This window comes from Pyxicephalus adspersus, chromosome 2, assembly GCF_032062135.1.
Source record: "Pyxicephalus adspersus chromosome 2, UCB_Pads_2.0, whole genome shotgun sequence".
NCBI classification, from domain to species: Eukaryota; Metazoa; Chordata; class Amphibia; order Anura; family Pyxicephalidae; genus Pyxicephalus; species Pyxicephalus adspersus.
The window spans coordinates 116444839-116462633 of NC_092859.1; the positions used below are offsets into that span (position 1 = coordinate 116444839).

General features: G+C 34.7%; 1 protein-coding gene across 3 annotated transcripts in view; it reads right to left on the reverse strand.

The window, feature by feature from the left end:
* Positions 1 to 216: 216 nt before the first annotated feature.
* SCAPER (S-phase cyclin A associated protein in the ER) overlaps positions 217 to 17795 on the reverse strand; it is a 150842-nt gene continuing 133263 nt past the window's right edge. For all 3 annotated transcript variants that reach the window (XM_072402028.1, XM_072402030.1, XM_072402029.1), the window contains 3 exons: positions 5378 to 5569; positions 2324 to 2375; positions 217 to 651 (listed from right to left, as the gene is read on the reverse strand). In XM_072402028.1, the coding sequence (XP_072258129.1) occupies positions 563 to 651; positions 2324 to 2375; positions 5378 to 5569 (333 nt within the window). In that variant the 3' untranslated portion in view covers positions 217 to 562. The remainder of the gene's footprint in view (positions 652 to 2323; positions 2376 to 5377; positions 5570 to 17795) is intronic.

Genomic DNA, 17795 nt, shown 5'->3' on the forward strand with positions numbered 1-17795 from the left:
TCAGCTGCAACAATCCTAACGGAGAGTCTGCAAAATGAATTGTGTTTATATTAACCCTAATTGGATTGTTGTTCTTTACTGTCACCTCTGAATTGGGCTATGAAGCATCCATCCTAAAATGTATTTGTTAACCACACAGAGAAACAAATATTGCGGTTCCCTGCTGTACCTGCAAAAATCTTGTTCATGAAATAGAAACTAAACATCACACAAGAAAGAAAATAAGTTATTTTATTTCAAGATATATAGAATTGACAAGTATACTTTAATACAGTTATCAATCACTGCCAGGTAATCTGTGCTAGGCGAGATTCCTTTTGTAGTGAGTGGGGCAATATAAAAAAAGGATTAGCCAAGTTTATCTTAGCATGCAAACAAAATCTCACAGCACAACGTATCTACACGCTGAAACATATAAATAGTGCACATTAATATTTTGAAGCATTTTTACACACAGCATAGTATATTACATATTGTGTTAATTTTGTACATGTAATAGGAGGAGCCATGGATCTTTTACCAAATGCCCCATAATAAAACATTTAAAAATTAATATAGCAGCTTATTCTTTTTTCAGGAAAAACTGGCGAGAAGGCTCCCAGCAAGGATGTGGGAAACGGCAAGAGAATTCCAGGTACTGCTGTAAAAAATCTGTGGGGAGAAATGGAAAAATACATTAATAAATGCATCATGAATCACAATATATAAAGCCATTCTCAGATGCTAATTCACAAGTGTCACCTGGATTTAACAAGGAGGACAAAGGGGGATGTGATCACTCAGCGAGTGTTTACAAAACCTCCTACTCAATACATTAGAAAAAGTGAGAGATGAACTTGCGCAGACATAGGTAGTCCATTTATTGGTTTATTTGTTTTCACATGCCATACACTGAAAGGTTCTAGTGCAGGGACCAGAGATAAAGTGGCCAGTTAGAGGTCACCCAGAGGTTACCTAGGATGGAAGCCAGGCTCTACTAGTTCACAGTCAGTGTCATTGCCCTCCAATACATGGCCTTGTGTTTAAGTGTGCTGCTATAGTGTCTGTATGAAAGCCTTATTTCTAAATAAAGGGAATTGTGATCTTATGAACATTGTATAATTTTCAACACATGCAAATATGTTACAAATTGAGAACTGACATTTTCCAAAAGGGAGGTCAGCAATGGCAGTTTACTTTGATCTCTCAAAATTGAATCCCTGTAATGTAAATATTAGTTGCCTATCATACTGCAATAAGATATATAAAACAATATGTTTCTGCTGTCTTTATTATTAGAAAACATGGGTAATCCTCCTGGCAATCACAGCCAATGTGTTTATGTAATATGCACACAGAATATTGCAATTTAATGTATGTACATATGATTGTAGAAATATTAGTAACATTACAGAAATTCTGTTCATCTGACATTAGTAAAACTAATGGAACTGAGAAATTCTGCGAATATGAGATATCAACATATCTATTTCTAGTATATAAACATGTTTCATAAAAGTTACATTTCATGTAGGATCAATATATATATATATATATATATATATATATATATTTATTTTATTTTTTTTTTCTTTCCCTAACACAAATGTAAGATGTGTGAATGAACATTTACTCATTATTCATACACTTTTTTAATAGACTCTAATTGTATACATTTTGGGTAAATGTTGAATGATGAATCTTGGCTCAAAACATTTATAAATAGATGCCTTCATGGCTGGATGGAAAGAAAGTTTTAACCTTAGCACTTAACACTTAGGACAAATTATTGCCTAAAGCATCTCTCTAAGCGGCACTCAGAGCTTTTCTAGAAAGACTGAAATGTTTTTAATTCTTTGTCCTCAAGTAAAGTTATCTTTATAAGTTTGTCACTTGTCTGCACACTGCAAGTTCACAAGGGCAGAATTGGGAAAACTCTAGGACCACCCACAGTTGGTGTAATGAGCAGAAATTGTCAGGTTCACAGCCTTTAGGAAAGGACTGTGTTTTACAATGACGTGTCCTGAAGTGTGTTGTGTGGAGGTAATTTAACCTGCTTCTTGGATGCTAGCTTGTTTAGCAAGTAACTATTTCCAAAAGCAGATGGAATATTTGAGTATACTGGCTTTTGTTGCCAATAAAAGAACAAGCTGTCTCTCAATAGGCTTTTGTTGTGAGCTTGTTAGCTATTTATTATGTACAATGAATTAACACCATGTTCATTATGTTGCCTGGTCTGTCAATGGCATCTCCTGAAAACAAGTCATTTCCTTGCTCTGAAGGTCAGAAGGATAGACAGTTGTATGTCTGAATGGACGCAATCACCCAGTCTTGGTTACATTACCTTTGTGTGGAGACGTCTTACTGATGGGATGACTTGATCCTTGCAAACAGTCCTAAGACAATAGCACAATGTAGTGGTTAGCAGAGCGGTAAACAATTACAATCCTTACACACTGGTGCGATTTTTAATTTACAGAAACTATAGTGCCAGAAATGTATTATTGGAGGCAATATTTTATTTTATTTTTTTCATCTATTGAAACAATGCTGTATAGTTTCCCTAGCTCCAAAAAAAAGGATTGGTATTTATCGGAAAACTGTTTGTCCAACCCACCAGCAATTCTGATGTTTATGTACTGTAACTGGTATATATGTGTGTCTCAGTAGTAAACATTTTGTTGTGAACTGTACAAATGCTAGATTTGCATCATGGAGAAAAATGTTTGTGATCGTGATTTGCAGAATCTGTACTGCTGTCTCCTGCCTTCATTTAGTGATCGAGTCTGCCTGATCACTAAATGATCTACTCGAACAATTGCTGCTGTTTTCTAAATTGGAAGGATAAAGCAGGGTGACTCTCACTTGTCCTTACTTACATACAGAATAGTACAGTGTTCGTACTGTCCACTTCTGATTGTCTCCAGCGAAAATGATTTAGTGTCACTATAGGGCACCAATTTAACTTCAGCAAAGTGTGAAAACCTAAAAGCCACTACTACAATAATAGTCACTAGTTACGTTGAATGCATTTTGACTATTTACTACAATGAATTAAACAAAATGTAGTATAAATTACAAATGTTTGTAAAAAATATTTTAATAAATGTTGGGTACATTATTATAAAAATAAGACAGAAGAAAATGCAGTTATCTTTTTGAGTAGCAATAGAGAGCACTGTGTAGATGAAAGCATCCAAGCTCCTGCTTCCTCTGTACAATGAAAAATAAGCAAATGTGACACAGTGTTTATAGGTTATACGATTAGAGGCCAGAAAGTAACTGAGCAGAGCAGTGAATTACACAGCTCAGAGCTCCCGTCTCTACTGCACTCTCATTTAACTAGTTCTTTGCCAGAATACTCAAGCCATGCACTAAAATTAGGGAAACACATTATATAAAATAATGCCATCATGTTCCTAAAATACCATTTTAAGAACGTTTTGTAAAGCATAAAAAGCTAACAGCAACAAAAACAGGTAACACACAGTTTAATGCCATAGATTTATCAAGTAGAGAAAAGTAGAAATCATCAGAGCACAATTTTTATTGTTAATGATTATTTGGATGTGTGCTCAATATTTGAAGCCTTGATAACAATATGAAGGGTCTCTAGAAGTGTTTTGCTTTACTCTTAAAGGAGTAATACCATGGAAACTCTAAAGTAACCTAATTGCAGCATTGAAAATAATACTAAAATCTCTCAGAGAAAAAAGAAAATATCACGGCTAATATAAGTCTACCCATACCAGTTCCAGACCTCAGTGTCATTTTCTGTTCTACTATATCAGGAGCAGTTAAAGACTAAAAAAAATATTTTTTCAGAGTTATTGTCCTAGCTAGAATTTAATTACTCTGTGCATATAATTTTTTTGGCGTTTGGATATGAGTTTAATTATAGCAAACAGCACTAGAAAAATTCTTTTGCATATTGCATCAGCTATGTTAACAATTTCTCTGGCGGGATTGGGGGAATTTATCATATACATGGACGCAGCCACAGGAGGGGAGTAAAGTGAACGGTAAACTGTGACATTAACTTGTGTTCCAGTCTTCGATATGCCGTGGCATAGCTAATAATATATTTGTAACAAATAGTAGGAAAATATTGTAGCTGGCAGGTCAGGTGCACAGGCAAAAGGGTAGATAAATAAGAAATAGAAAGATTGCCACTGATCTAGGGGCTTGGTTAGCTCTTCCTCTTGCTCTACAAGTTTAAAGACGAACAGATAAATTTGTAAACTTATTTTAAAAGCATCTACTACAGAAAGTACAATTATTTTTTATAACTATGCAGACAAATACACTGCAAAATATTAAATAAAAGAAAAAAAAGTAAACATTGCAATGCCAATCTTTATGGCAGGTAAAGTAAACCGGTGCAAACGCAAAAAGATCTAATTTATTATGGCCACGAACTGGTCACTATCTGACTAAAACACCTTCATTTAAAATCAAATTAAAGACAGGCATTGATTTCCTGACCTAACTCAGATATTATTTTGTTACAACTTTAAGCATAGTTGAAACAACTAACCTCAACTATCAGACTTTTAGTCGACAACACAAAATATTAATAGCTGATGTAAACATTGTAAACTGATTTTCTACACATAATGAAAAAAAGTGTGAGCCACGCTGTGAACTGACAACCTCCATTATACACTGTTTTTGCCCTTTTTTTTCTGCATTCTAAAATACAGTGAAAACACACAAATATACACTGAGGAATGTTAAAGACACACACAAAATAAAAAAACAATTATTGTTTGTATTGTACATTCCGGTTTAAATCATACCACATTTTAAAATATCAAACATACAAAAAATGTTCATCTAAAAGGTGGAGTACTGTGTCAAAGCAAACGCTGCAAGATATACATTTTAAATCATAAAATCTACAAAAATGAATTGAACGTAAATTTTTATAAATTCTACTCTTTTTTTTTCATTTGTTAAACCAGATAAAAACTATAGTATTATACATTTGGAAGCCCATTACATAAATACTATAAATCCAAAAAAGTTACATGCTATTCATAATTTCCTACTTTTTGCAAAATATCTTAAAATTAACTCTCTATTTCTCTCTCTCTCTTCTTAAATAATAGAAAAACAGCTATAATAATAATAAATATTTCAAAACATAAAAAATAATGGTAACTAGGAGTTCAATAGAAAGTTTGTCAGCTTAAATAGGTAAGTTGTGTTTTATCAATTAACATAAAAATATGCTAACATAAAAAGTATACTCACAATCCTAGTAAACTTCTAGGGCTGTGTAGTTTTATTCTATTTCCTTTTCTGCTAGCTCATTGTTTTCCTTTCTCATGCACCTCCTACACACTTGATCACTTTTCAGGCTGCCTAGGTGCTGATCCCTTTCCCAGTTTCGTACCTGAATGAATGTGGCAAGCAGCTGACAGCTCAACTCCTGTTCCAAAATAAGTCGATTCTGCGGATTATTGTAGCAGGCAGCAATCAGTGTGGGAAATAGCAGCCGGACCAGCCGGGAGTCACTAAAATACTGGAAAGGGAGCTGGCAAAGTTTCTGAAGAACGGTGGGTTGACGGCCAGACTGGACAATGACCTGTAAGAATTAACAGCACGAGTAAAAACATTTTCGCTTAGGAAAAGGACTTGCTCAGGGGAGTTATCCCTTCCATCCACAATCTTTAAACAATTCAACCATTGGAATTACTGCCTGGAAAAAAATGTGACTAAAAAGTTTACTTTTTTATTAAAAAAACAACAACAAAAAAAAAACCTCACTTAATATGGTATGTTATGATACAAAACCTGTGCATTGTCTATATGATTACATTAACTCATACTGACAACAAATACTCCTTTATTCCCGGCCTGGTACATTGAAAGAGACATAGGTTCACATTTAAATCATTAACAATTAAGTCACTGTACAGCATTTACAATACTTTAAGGCAATAATTATCAGGTAATATAAATTAAATAATTGACAGGAGAACTAAGCTACAAATCAAAAGAAATAGTAATATAATGTGTGACCTACAGAAAGTGTATCTAAACACAAAAAGAACAATTTTAGTAGCTTGATAGTCCTCAGATGTGGAGACTGCATGTGCCTTTCAGCTATTTTAACCCTAATTTTTACTTGATAATCCTGAAAAGAACACACTTCCTGGGTGGCTATGATCACCTACAACACCGAATCTATGGGGGAGCCATGGTTCCACCCCAAAAGAGGACAACAAAAACATCTTCCTCTCTCCACTCCTTTACAGAGAAAGCAACCCGTAATTTACAGAAGATAGCCCGCAAGCAAGTGAAAAATTGTGGTTTAAGCTTAATTTAAAGGAAGTTGCATGGAAACTGTGTTTCTGTCCAACAGGATTAACAGGTATTTTCTGTACTTGCCAAAAATGTTTTTGGCCTGAAAAGTGAAACCTAATGCAGTCACCACATCTAAGAGTTGGTATTTTGCAATTTATCACATTTTTTGTTACATCTTTATTTCCCCGAAGGTCAGTACAATTCTGAGTGCTGGGTGAAGTTGTGTTGCCTGGATGGTAAGTCTATCTGGATCCTACAACCTGGTATATTCATAAATTATTTTTGTGTTTTCTTTGAACCCTGCCCTTAACAACCCAACAAATATTTGAAGTTTATTTTTTTTACTGTTTCTGCAAGCACATTTGCTTTCAATAGCATATGTATATACTTGACAAGTATACTTAAAAAAGTACAGGATTTCTGCATAGAAAAGTACTGCAAACATGCCAGTTACATATTAATGCATCCTGTATGTTATGGCCAGATAAGAAGGAAACAATACTGACCTAAAATTTAATATATAAATAGATTACACAGTGCCAGCTTTGTCTTAGTGTAGGCCTCAATGCATGATGAATTGCTTTTATAAATTACAACAATGTTGCCCAATTCTATATTATAATAACAAGATTGCCTGATAACTCTGCAATGAAAATTAATATTTGACTTTAGTATTATGTTAATGGAGAAAATTAAGTTTTATGTTCTCATTAGGCAGCAAACACATAGATAAGATGAGAATTCTATTTAGTGCGCCAAACATTCAAAATCTGTCCAGAATCATTTTTACTATAGCGGCACATCAAATTACAAGAAGATTTATGCAACACTATTCTAATGTACTTTCAAAATGGTAAGTATAAAGTTGGTGTATCTGTTCCTAAGTTTAGTTGACTAAAAAAAGTTGTTGATATTCAACAAATATTTTATTTGGCAATAATTTGGATTTGATTTTACACAGAGTTACTGTATCAGGAAACCCAACATACTATTTATGTCTAGCATTTTGGAATGAAGATTTGGAACTGTAATAGTGGCATTCTTTAAGTGAAATAATATTGTGTAAAGTACACAGAAAACAACCAAAACATTTTTACCTATCTTTACTAAATCGAATTTGATTTAATTTGTGTAATTCTAATTATATTGGCACTGTTTTACTAAATTAGCTAAATAAATATTTAGTATAAGAGATATGAGAAAAATATTTCTAAAGGTTTGAAAATCACCTTTACTTATTTATGCAGTTAATTGGCATTTACACTTGGCTAGGATAGCACTGCTCCAAAATGGAAGTAGCTACATAAATTTGTTAGGAAAGCAAAACATAAAAATACTTTGGGCTAGGTCCACTCTATAATACCGTATAGAGCGATTACTAAAATGTATAAACAAAAAAGCAATCATAATATTCTGAACACTTTGGTCTCTTACCAGAAGTCATATTTATGCTTTTATTTTTTACTCTTCTTTTTGTGAACAATGTTTAGCTCCTATCTATTTTGTATTTCTCCTTACAAAAAGCTTACAAGATTAGCAAGAAATGATCTGCTGATTTGCATATGTCTTATACAGTTCAGTAAAGACAATGCATTGAAAAAGCTCAATTCACAGAATGAAATGAATCAAGATGTAAGTGGGAATTCAAGAACAAGGAAACTGCTGATTGAGAAAATGATCATTAATTAAAAGCAAATCGGTGAGGACAAATGAACTGCTCAACAAATGATAGACACTTTACAGGTTGAAAATTGAATACACCAGAGAATTAGAAATTTGTACCTCACATAAGCAAAATCTATATACCAGGGGTACCAAAATGTACTGTAAATGTTTAATTCAATATTAGCAGTATTGGAACTCAACTTTTTATGCTTTTTTTGTAATAGAAATCTACCGTAGAATGTTGTGTCATACTGGAAAAAGAATCCAGAAATTTTTAACGTACTTTGAAAATGCTGTTAAAATGTAGTATATGTAAAATAAAATCATGTTATAGAGCTCTGTAAACTTTAGCTCCAATAAAACTGTGAAAAATGGAAAGTGGTGTTGAATGATTTACATTTGAAAGAAGACAAGAGGATCAGATAAGTGTGCACAGACCCTTTTCCCTGCAGCCATGTGACATTGGAAAGCCTCTATTGTTTGTCAGCAGAGTCCCCTTCACTGTGTCTGTAGTGCAGGGGTTAAACTTGTAAATGTCAAGGGGCTTTCTTTAGCCAGCATTACTGATCAGCTCATCCAAAAGCCCTAACATTTCATAGCCACTTAGTCAGGCTTTGTGAAAACCTTTTCATCAGCCCTCGATAAACATCTCCCATTAACCTTGATGGAGGGAGGGGCAGACTTCTAGGTGTAGGCACTAGGTCTGTGAGGTAGGACACCCACGTTTCATCCTTGGCGCCAGAATGACTTCTAATTCAAGAGGATCCTTTAACCCCATCTTTACAAGACAAAAAAAAAAAAATAGTAGAGTTATTTCTTACTGAACTTAATGGTGAGAGTACTAATTACAATATATATTTTGTAACTAGTACAAATTGTATGGTGGAGAAGAAAACTCTTCAAACCAAGAAGAGTTCTATAAAAAACTATGTCAACTTTAAATAATTTAAAAAAAATCTAAAAAAAAGGTCACATATAAAAGTGCTGGACTCACACGCGAAAGATGATGACGTCATAGATGCAACGATAAAGTTTTAACAATAAAGTCATAATGTCCATCAATATCCACAGCTATTCTGCGGCAGACCCTGGCAATAAAGCCTGTCTGTAATTAAAAACATAATAATGTTTACAGCTAATTAGGTCTGTGTGAAAAAAAACTACCAAAAAGGCTAACAACCTGAAGAATATAGCATCTCATCATTAAATACTAGATAAATAGAAAAACACCTGAATGGTAGCTTTTACCCCTAACATATTAGGCAGAAACCACAAAAAGGCAGATGGACCAATTGGAATGTCTACATATTTTTCAATAATGTATTAAAAAAAAAAAAAAACAAAAGAGAAAAGAATGGCGGTTCTTTTTTTTTGTGGAATACAATTGGACTACAATTATAGGAAGGGTTTGGGACATCTCATCATGTTGTCTTGGCATATGTAAAAAATGTCTATTGTCCGGTCAAACAAACTGAGAAAAGCTTCTTCACTACCTTAGATTCTGGCTTTTGTGGTGGGAAGTGAAGGGGACATGGCATATATAAAATACTACTGTTCATACAAGGCTGCCTGCTATATGAAGGTGCTGTATAATATGATTATGGGTCATGAGACCAAACACTGTCATATACAATATATGCACCATTTAATTACCTTCACTGCAATATTTTTTAATTGAGCCCTAGTTAAAGGTAAAACCCACATACAAAAAAATGGTTATAGGTATGCTTGTTTGGACATGTAAGCACCCCTACATTTGTATAGCCAGTAAATTAAAAGCAAACTGTTAGCATTACACAAGCTCCTAGATCTCATCTTAACCAGTACACGTTTCTACTTAGGCACATTCATTATACATAAAGACAAGCAATACTCTATAAACAAGAAAAGTCCCACAGACACGATGACATTTGCTGCCTGGCAGCAAATAGTTTACAACATACAAGTGTTACAGAGATCTGGCAGAGCTTATGGCTCCAGATATTGTACATGGCCATATGGTTCACTATTAGAATTTTGTTTTATGTTTCTTTTGTATTTGAAGAATGCAATAACTTCATTTACTTAAAAAAATGTGTCCTATGAAGTCAAAATTTCACATATATAATGTATACATGTTCATCACGTCACTGTAAACCTATAATTTGCACAAAATATGTACTGTTACTATGTACAATACCTGTCAGTCTTGAGCAGTCAGAAAGAGAAATGACCTGTGGTAGAAGATGCCAAGAATGTACATGGTTCATACAATACCATCAGTAAAGTAAACCCATAATTTGCCCTTGCGCAGCTAAAGGTTTTACTTTCAGCCTTAAATCTGTTCACAGAACTGCCTTTATTACCAAAGTTAAATTGCAGGCAACAAAAATTATTGTAAATAATAGTTGAACTTAATGTATGCTGATTGTCTTACCTATTAAAAGATTAGTAATTCTGTCCACATAGTCCTATGACTTGGACATCCCTATCAGAAAGCACAGTCAAGTCATGAAGTCTGTTTTAGACTACACTGTAGAGGAGTAATATGTTCATCACTGGATTGTACCTAGAATGCAACTCTACAATTTAAAAGTATAACAATTCTCCATTGCAGTGTTTTTTTTTTTTTACCTTTTTAACACAGGAGGACTCTTGGAAATACCTTTAATGTCTTCATGAAACCCCTGCTATAATTTCTACATCCAAAGCTTACAGTACATTTTTGAGGTGGTCAGTAGGAAGAATGCCTCTCACATTGTTGACCAGTGGGAATAATGTCACCCTTACAGGTCGCCAAAAATATCATTGGTGTCAGGTAAACTGACCTAAAAGGCACAGATTGTTCAAGGCTCAAAGAACCCCTAGCAACCTCTGGAGGAACCCTGGTTGAGAAACACTGCTCTACTGTATAAAAGTAGGAGACCAATGAAGACCATCACCTTTTGTTTTCTTCTCTCCCTTTGTCAAGGGGTTTTCAGTATTTTTGATTGAAATCACAGAGTGTCAGCCAATCATAGTCTTACATTCTGCCTCACCCTCTCCTAGTCTGTGATCTGCTGTGTAGAGGATTGCAGAAGGGAGATATCAAGAGAGATTTAACATACATTAAACTAACATTTACCTTTTTTTTAGGATTCCATCACTGATAAAATTGTGTATTTTTCTGGAGTTCTGCTTTAAAAATAAACCCAACAGGATATTAAAATCAGGACTGTCTGCCAATCTCATCAACCTTACCTACTCTAGACACAGACATATGCAGCATTTCCAGCAGTCCCAGCTTGACTGTATCATAAATACGTTTATATTCAGACTTTACTCTCATCCTTTTCTAATTAATAAAAGAAAACATAAAGCCCTATATCTGTGTTCCTAAATTCTTTCACTTTTTCATAATTAGAAATATCATATTCACCTTTTCCATGTTGGTTCTTTTTGAAACTTAACAACAGAATTTCAAATATGAGGTATTTTCACATTATGTGTGTACATTAATAATAAATATTTATGCTATACTAAATCAAAGTAGTATTATGTTAGGCAAAGTAGATAACAGCCTTTGCTACCTTGCAATGTAGAAGGTTAGGATGATATCCAACAAAAACTTGGAAGTTGTATATCACAGGTACACACCCAGGGCATAGCTATCTCAAAATGAAAACACAAGCAGTGAAAGCAACATCATTGTGAGAGATTTACAAGGTTTCAAAGGCTTTGAACAATATGCTAAGAACACACTCAAAGTTCATAATGCACCTTAATCAGGGACAAGATCAACAAACTAATAGCTGGCATTTTTCAGTTAATGGGCGGGAAGAAGAAGGTGCAGCCATTTTATTGTTGTAAATGTGTACGAGGATATGGGGTACACAAGACACATTTACAGCTGGACTTGGATGTGGTTCTGTAACAGTAACAGCAAGGAAAAAAGCACACAAAGTGGCCTTGTAGAATGTACAAGAACTCTATAAAACTGTCTATTGTGCGTCTAAATTTTATGTATACAAGAATACCCATATGACTAAGGCTGAGGGCATGAGAAAATGGGGTGCTGAAAAAAATATACCTATAACCTCATGAATCTATAACAGATATAAAAAAAACTCTGAAAATTAAATGCAATTTAGGGTTTTCTAAGAATAACTCAAGAATATACTGTTCAATATTGCTTTAGTTACTCATAATATCTGATCAATTGTTTTTCTTTGTTACATTTGGTCTAAAAATTTGAGTCTTTGCAGACAAATCTATAACTGTATTATTATGCTGGTATTAACGGAAAGTACAACATTGCCACGTTAAAAAAGGGATCTGTATCTGTCTGTAAATCTGTCTAATGGTATGAAGGAAATGTATCAAATTTTAATTGCATACTTGGCTATTTGGGTAAAAAACAGCGCATATTAGAACACTGGGTACAAATCCAACCAAGAAGATCATAGATAGTAAGGATAGAAGCACTGACTGGCATTAGTGACAAGACAAAAGAGCTCAGCCTGGATCAGTTGTCAGTTATAAGCAATTATTAACTGGTATTAGGGAGTAGGACTGTGATTTCATGTTCCTCAAACACCAAACCACTGTAGTGCTGTGACATTGATATAGTTTTCAATAGATATTCATTAACATTAATGTTTTACTGAATTGATATCTTTATATTGAATGTCTATATTCTGCTGAAAATATTGAACAGTGCCTTAAAGTGGAACTAAAGTTCCTCTTTCAAAACTTGGCCAGAGTTTTTTTGCAGAAAGGAACAGCCTGCCTGATCACTCTCGCTGATCATCTGATCATCGCTTAGCTGCGGCGGTGTGGGAGGTATATCATGCTGGCCTCGCCAATCAAGATGGTCAAAGGTTGAAACAATGAAGGGAAGAAGATGGCATTGCTTGCGACAGAACAGGGACAGGTGAGTGTATTTAAAAATATTGCACACGGACAAGTAAGGCTACTTTATTGCAGTAGGAACAACTTCACATATCCCTTCTGCAAAAAAGAATCTGCATGATCGCAATTTAAAAAAAACACAGTATGTTAATAGCGTAGTATAGGTATGCGTTTCATAAAAACTTTTGGAAACGTTTTTCAACACGAAATAACCATTATAGTACATTATCTACTACACAAGCACTAGGGCAATAGAAAGTCCCTTGTCACATGATTTGCCCCATTACTGCTATTTCTGCGACTAAATAACGAAATCAAAAGATCAACAAATAACTATCCAAGGGATAGAAAGCCACATGCTGCCAAAAACCCATCAGATTTATCTTTTAATGAAAAAGTATTTAAGATTTCTTAACAGATTTGCTCATTCATAAGTATGACCAAATCTGTGTGATCCAATTATTCAGCACTAAAATGTATGTATCATGCAAGACATTACAAAAATTGATACATAATGACACAAAAATGTCTTCACTGCACAAATTCTCATACTCTATCACTCAGGAGTGAGTCCACTGCTCTCCATACAAGCATATATACATTCTACTCTTCCAAAAAACTAGCCACTGCAGAATCACATCTGCTTCAATACAAGTTAGGGAATACGCATAGCATCCCAGTATAAATCCACACACCGCAACAAGCTCCCATCTCATACTTAATTTTATTTATACCTCAGCCTTCTTGAACATGTCAAAAAGGGCTCCTCTGCACACTTGAATGCTCCATAAATATAAATAAAACATAATAAAAGCACCTGAGCTGGAAACATAATAGTGGTTATGTGATGCCACAGGTTCCAGATCACTTCTTCCTTCTGGCATGTAACAAAGGCCAGGTAATAAGGATTAAATTGTTAACACCTTTGGGCAACCCTGCACGCCATACACAGCTACAGCAGCAGGTAATTGAGGGAGACAAGGGCTTGTGATTTGATCCATTACATCTTAGAAACTGAAGGGAGTTAACTGTTGGAAGTCCAGCACAGACATATTCCCACTATTATTAATAAAACAAGACACACACCCATCCATTTAAACATGTGCTCAATGAACAGGAAGTAAATGTGTGACAAATGAAATTTAAGCTTTATTTGGCTGAAACACAACCCCACCATTCCTATGATATGGGTAGACCTGCTGCATGCAAGCCACACATCCCATGTAATTGCTCCATGAACAGCACATGCTATTTGAGAACTGGACTTGTGTAAATAAAAATAATCTATCTATCTGCTATCTGTAAACTTGGTACTAGAGGATTCTACTGATTCCCTAAAACTGCATAGTATAGTAATAGTCTGCAATGCTCTATCTCTCTCAATGCAATCTATTTTGTACAAAGGCACTTTTAGGAAACAAAATCGTTTTTTTTCATGATATTTATATCATGCAATATAAAACCTTTATACCATTTATTTTATCAACAATATCATGAATAAAGTGAGGATGCCGGCAATGGAGCTATTTATAAATAGCAGCACAACCCCAAGTGCAAGGGCAAACAAAAACATTTTTGTGTTTATGTTTCATTGTTCATTAAGAACTGCTGTAGAGGACAAGTGTAATTCTTGTGTGTCACTTGTCGTGCAGACACTGACTGTAACTTGTTGTTAAACATAACTCGCAGGGGGTCTGAGTTGTCCTAAATCCTACAACAGACAGAAGTAGGGCTAAGAGTTGATGTCAGTGTAATTATGCACATCATTAGCTGCCGTCCTGAGATGTTAAGGATTTAAGTTGAGGTTCTGGATGGCACATTCCTAACTAAGTGCAGCATTCAAATAACCTTCCTGATATGCCTCTGGTTGTAGAAAATCCCACTCTTCACTACTTAATCCCAGCACAAAGCTCCTTCTGAAAAGTTTTTGACGGTTAATGAGTCAAAAAAGCAGTGTTTCAAAATTTCCCACCACTCTGCCGACAGAAAATAGGTAAAGAATAGAGGTGTGGACAGCTGATAGATGGATTATGAAGCAATGCCAGATATATGGAGAGATGCTATAATACAGAATCAGCAAATTGCTAGAAATCAATGAAAATGATATTTTATGGAGCAACTGGTTATTTTGATGGAAAAATCCAAATTTGCGTAACATGTTACTTAATTGTAACTTGAAAGTATCCTTTTATTTCAGTCTGCAGCTAATATTGAAAAACTCAAAAATTTAAAATGTCAGTTTTTTTTTTACATCCATCAATATGTAGAGAACTCCCCTAGTAATGTAATTTTCTGCTTGTGCTAACGTTTTTGCTAAAAGTAATAACACAGGCACCATCCTTTGCAAAAAAACTTCATTCTTCCTGGGACACTTTTTGGGGCTATGTCTCACCTAAAGGGATATAGATATTGCAGCTTATCTATGTACACCACCACTGTAACTGATCGGCTACTGACAAAGAAAATATTCTCTCAAGTCATTTTCAGAAAGGATATGGTGTATGGCATTAATATAATAGTTTATGACAGAAAATTTGGACTTACAACCTGTAGTTCATCTGAAGAAATGGTTTTATTGTTAACAAATGCAAGTTACACTTTAAAGGATCTTGTACTTAGAGGATAGTAGACTCTATCATTGTTACTTACAACCCTTTACTTACAAAGCACCAACATATTATATTTACATAATACATACACAACATTACATTGCTGCTTTTCAATAAATGAAGATTACAAACCTGCATACAAAACACATGCAAACTAAGACACTGGAGGGTAAGAGGACCCTGGCCAACTGAGCTTACAAATTGAGGTTGGGGAGCAAAATATACAAAGGTAGACAAATAGAATGGGGCTTACTTAGCTATGTTTAACCTCGCTGGTGGTAACCCCGAGTGTGGCTCGGGGTAAAAGAAACATGCCGAAAGCGGTAACCCCGAGCCACACTCGGGGTAGCTAAAAACGTAAAAAATAAACACCGACCTGATCCCACCGGCCTCCTCCAGTGTTCTGCCCGCGGGATCCCATCTCCGGGGCGTGCCCTTTTCCTCCGATCTTTCCCCCGGGAGTTCCTGATGACATGGGTGCTTGCGGGAGCGTGGCGGGAAATTCAAATTATTTTGTATTGGATTCAATTGAATCCAATACAAAGTAATCAATATATTATATATATAATTATATGGAGGAGGTTAAGAGAAAGAGGAAGATAAGTAGGTGAGTTTGAAGAGGTGAGTTTTGAAAGCTTATTGAAATATTTTACAGATACAAGTAAACCAAACAGAATGAAGGAGGGAGCTCCAGAGTACAGCATATTATATATATAGAGTTGGTAATGTAAGTGGGATAGGAGCAGTAAAACAGTTTGAAAGCAAAGTACAGTAGCCTACATTTTATTCTAAGGTTAAATAGAAACCAGTGTAAAGATTTTGAGAAAAGAACAGGAGTTAAAATGCCTTCTGCATTTTAAACTCGTTCTGCAAATGCTAGATGTCTGTCGTTATTTTCAATATTTTAGCCAAGAAACTGGCTTGCAGAATCTATATTTTGCAAGTCAGCATAAAGTAAACTCTACATATGATGAAGGTCAGGATTGAAACTAGAGCCGCCCAGCAAGTACCTTGAGCTTATTTAAAAGCAACATTTTCATGTTTTATATGTAAAAAATAAATGTAATGAAAATGTTTTATAAATTGCATAAATTAGCAGTGTAGTGATTAGTCTGTATCACTTCACCAACAATAAAGCAATTTCTCTTTCATTTTCATATGATGCAGAGTAAAGATCACCTACAGAATAATCTGCACACCGAGTTAACGGCTTTAAGTCATCTATTTTTGACATATTATTTAGAAAAAGGTTGAAAAAAATGACTCTTGACATTTCTGCACCCTCTCTAAAGTGGTGCCTGTGAATTCTCTGCCTGTATATAAACAATCCAGTGTGTTCCATCAATTCAGTGTCCCTGCTGGGGCTCTGTACACGGAGGTCACAGTGTTTGTATCAGCAGAACAAGTTCTGCATTTCTAAAACAATTTTTTCTACAGATACAGTAGAAATAAATACTTTTGCTTTCTCATAATCTAAATCTTTAAATCTACCCATATTTAAAAACAATAGGAATGCCTTCATCTGGGTTAAAAAAAACTGCATGGAAAATCTACCTGCATCTTGTAAGGTTTGAGGTTTGTACATATCAAAAGCTTCTGATTGTAATTTGCTATTATAATATATTTTGTAATAACATGAATAAAAAAAAAAAATTTGATTAAAAGAAAAACTTCTGCGTGAGCAGACATTTTGCTGCAATACTGAGTGTGTCAGGACATCTCTAGTAGAATAATTGTCCAAAAGGTGTCAGAATGAATTGTACATCCCTAAGGATGAAGGACTAATGGCACATCAAATTTACAATGAATAGGAGCAAGGGACACAAGAAATAACTGTACTGCAGTAGAACATATGGTCACAGAAATCAATGACACACTGGCCAACAGAGAATAATGAAAACAGGAAACTGAGGAATCTATTAGCTATCGCCACAGGGATTATAAAAGACTAATCAGCTAAGCACAAGTTCAACGTTATTAAAATAATAATTTATAATGTAACAATGTATTCCAAGGCTCTGTGTATGAAAATGTAAACACAGAATGGTAATAAGACAGCAAGAGATTCTAAGATGATAACAAGAAAGGCAAAGAAGGTGGAACCATTGTGTAAGCCTTCCGCCACCTTCTAGATTGTAAGCTCGTCGGGACAGGGTCTTCTCCTCCTCCTGTTTCACTGTCTATTTGTCTGCCATTTGCAACTCCTATTTAATGTACAGTACTGCGTAATATGTTGGCGCTATGAAAATCCTGTTTATTAATAATAATATTAATAATATTAACCACCTGAGCGTTACACTGAGGTCTAGATTTCTGTACCAAAAGTGATCCACTGTTTTTCATGAAATTTTTTTTTTAAAT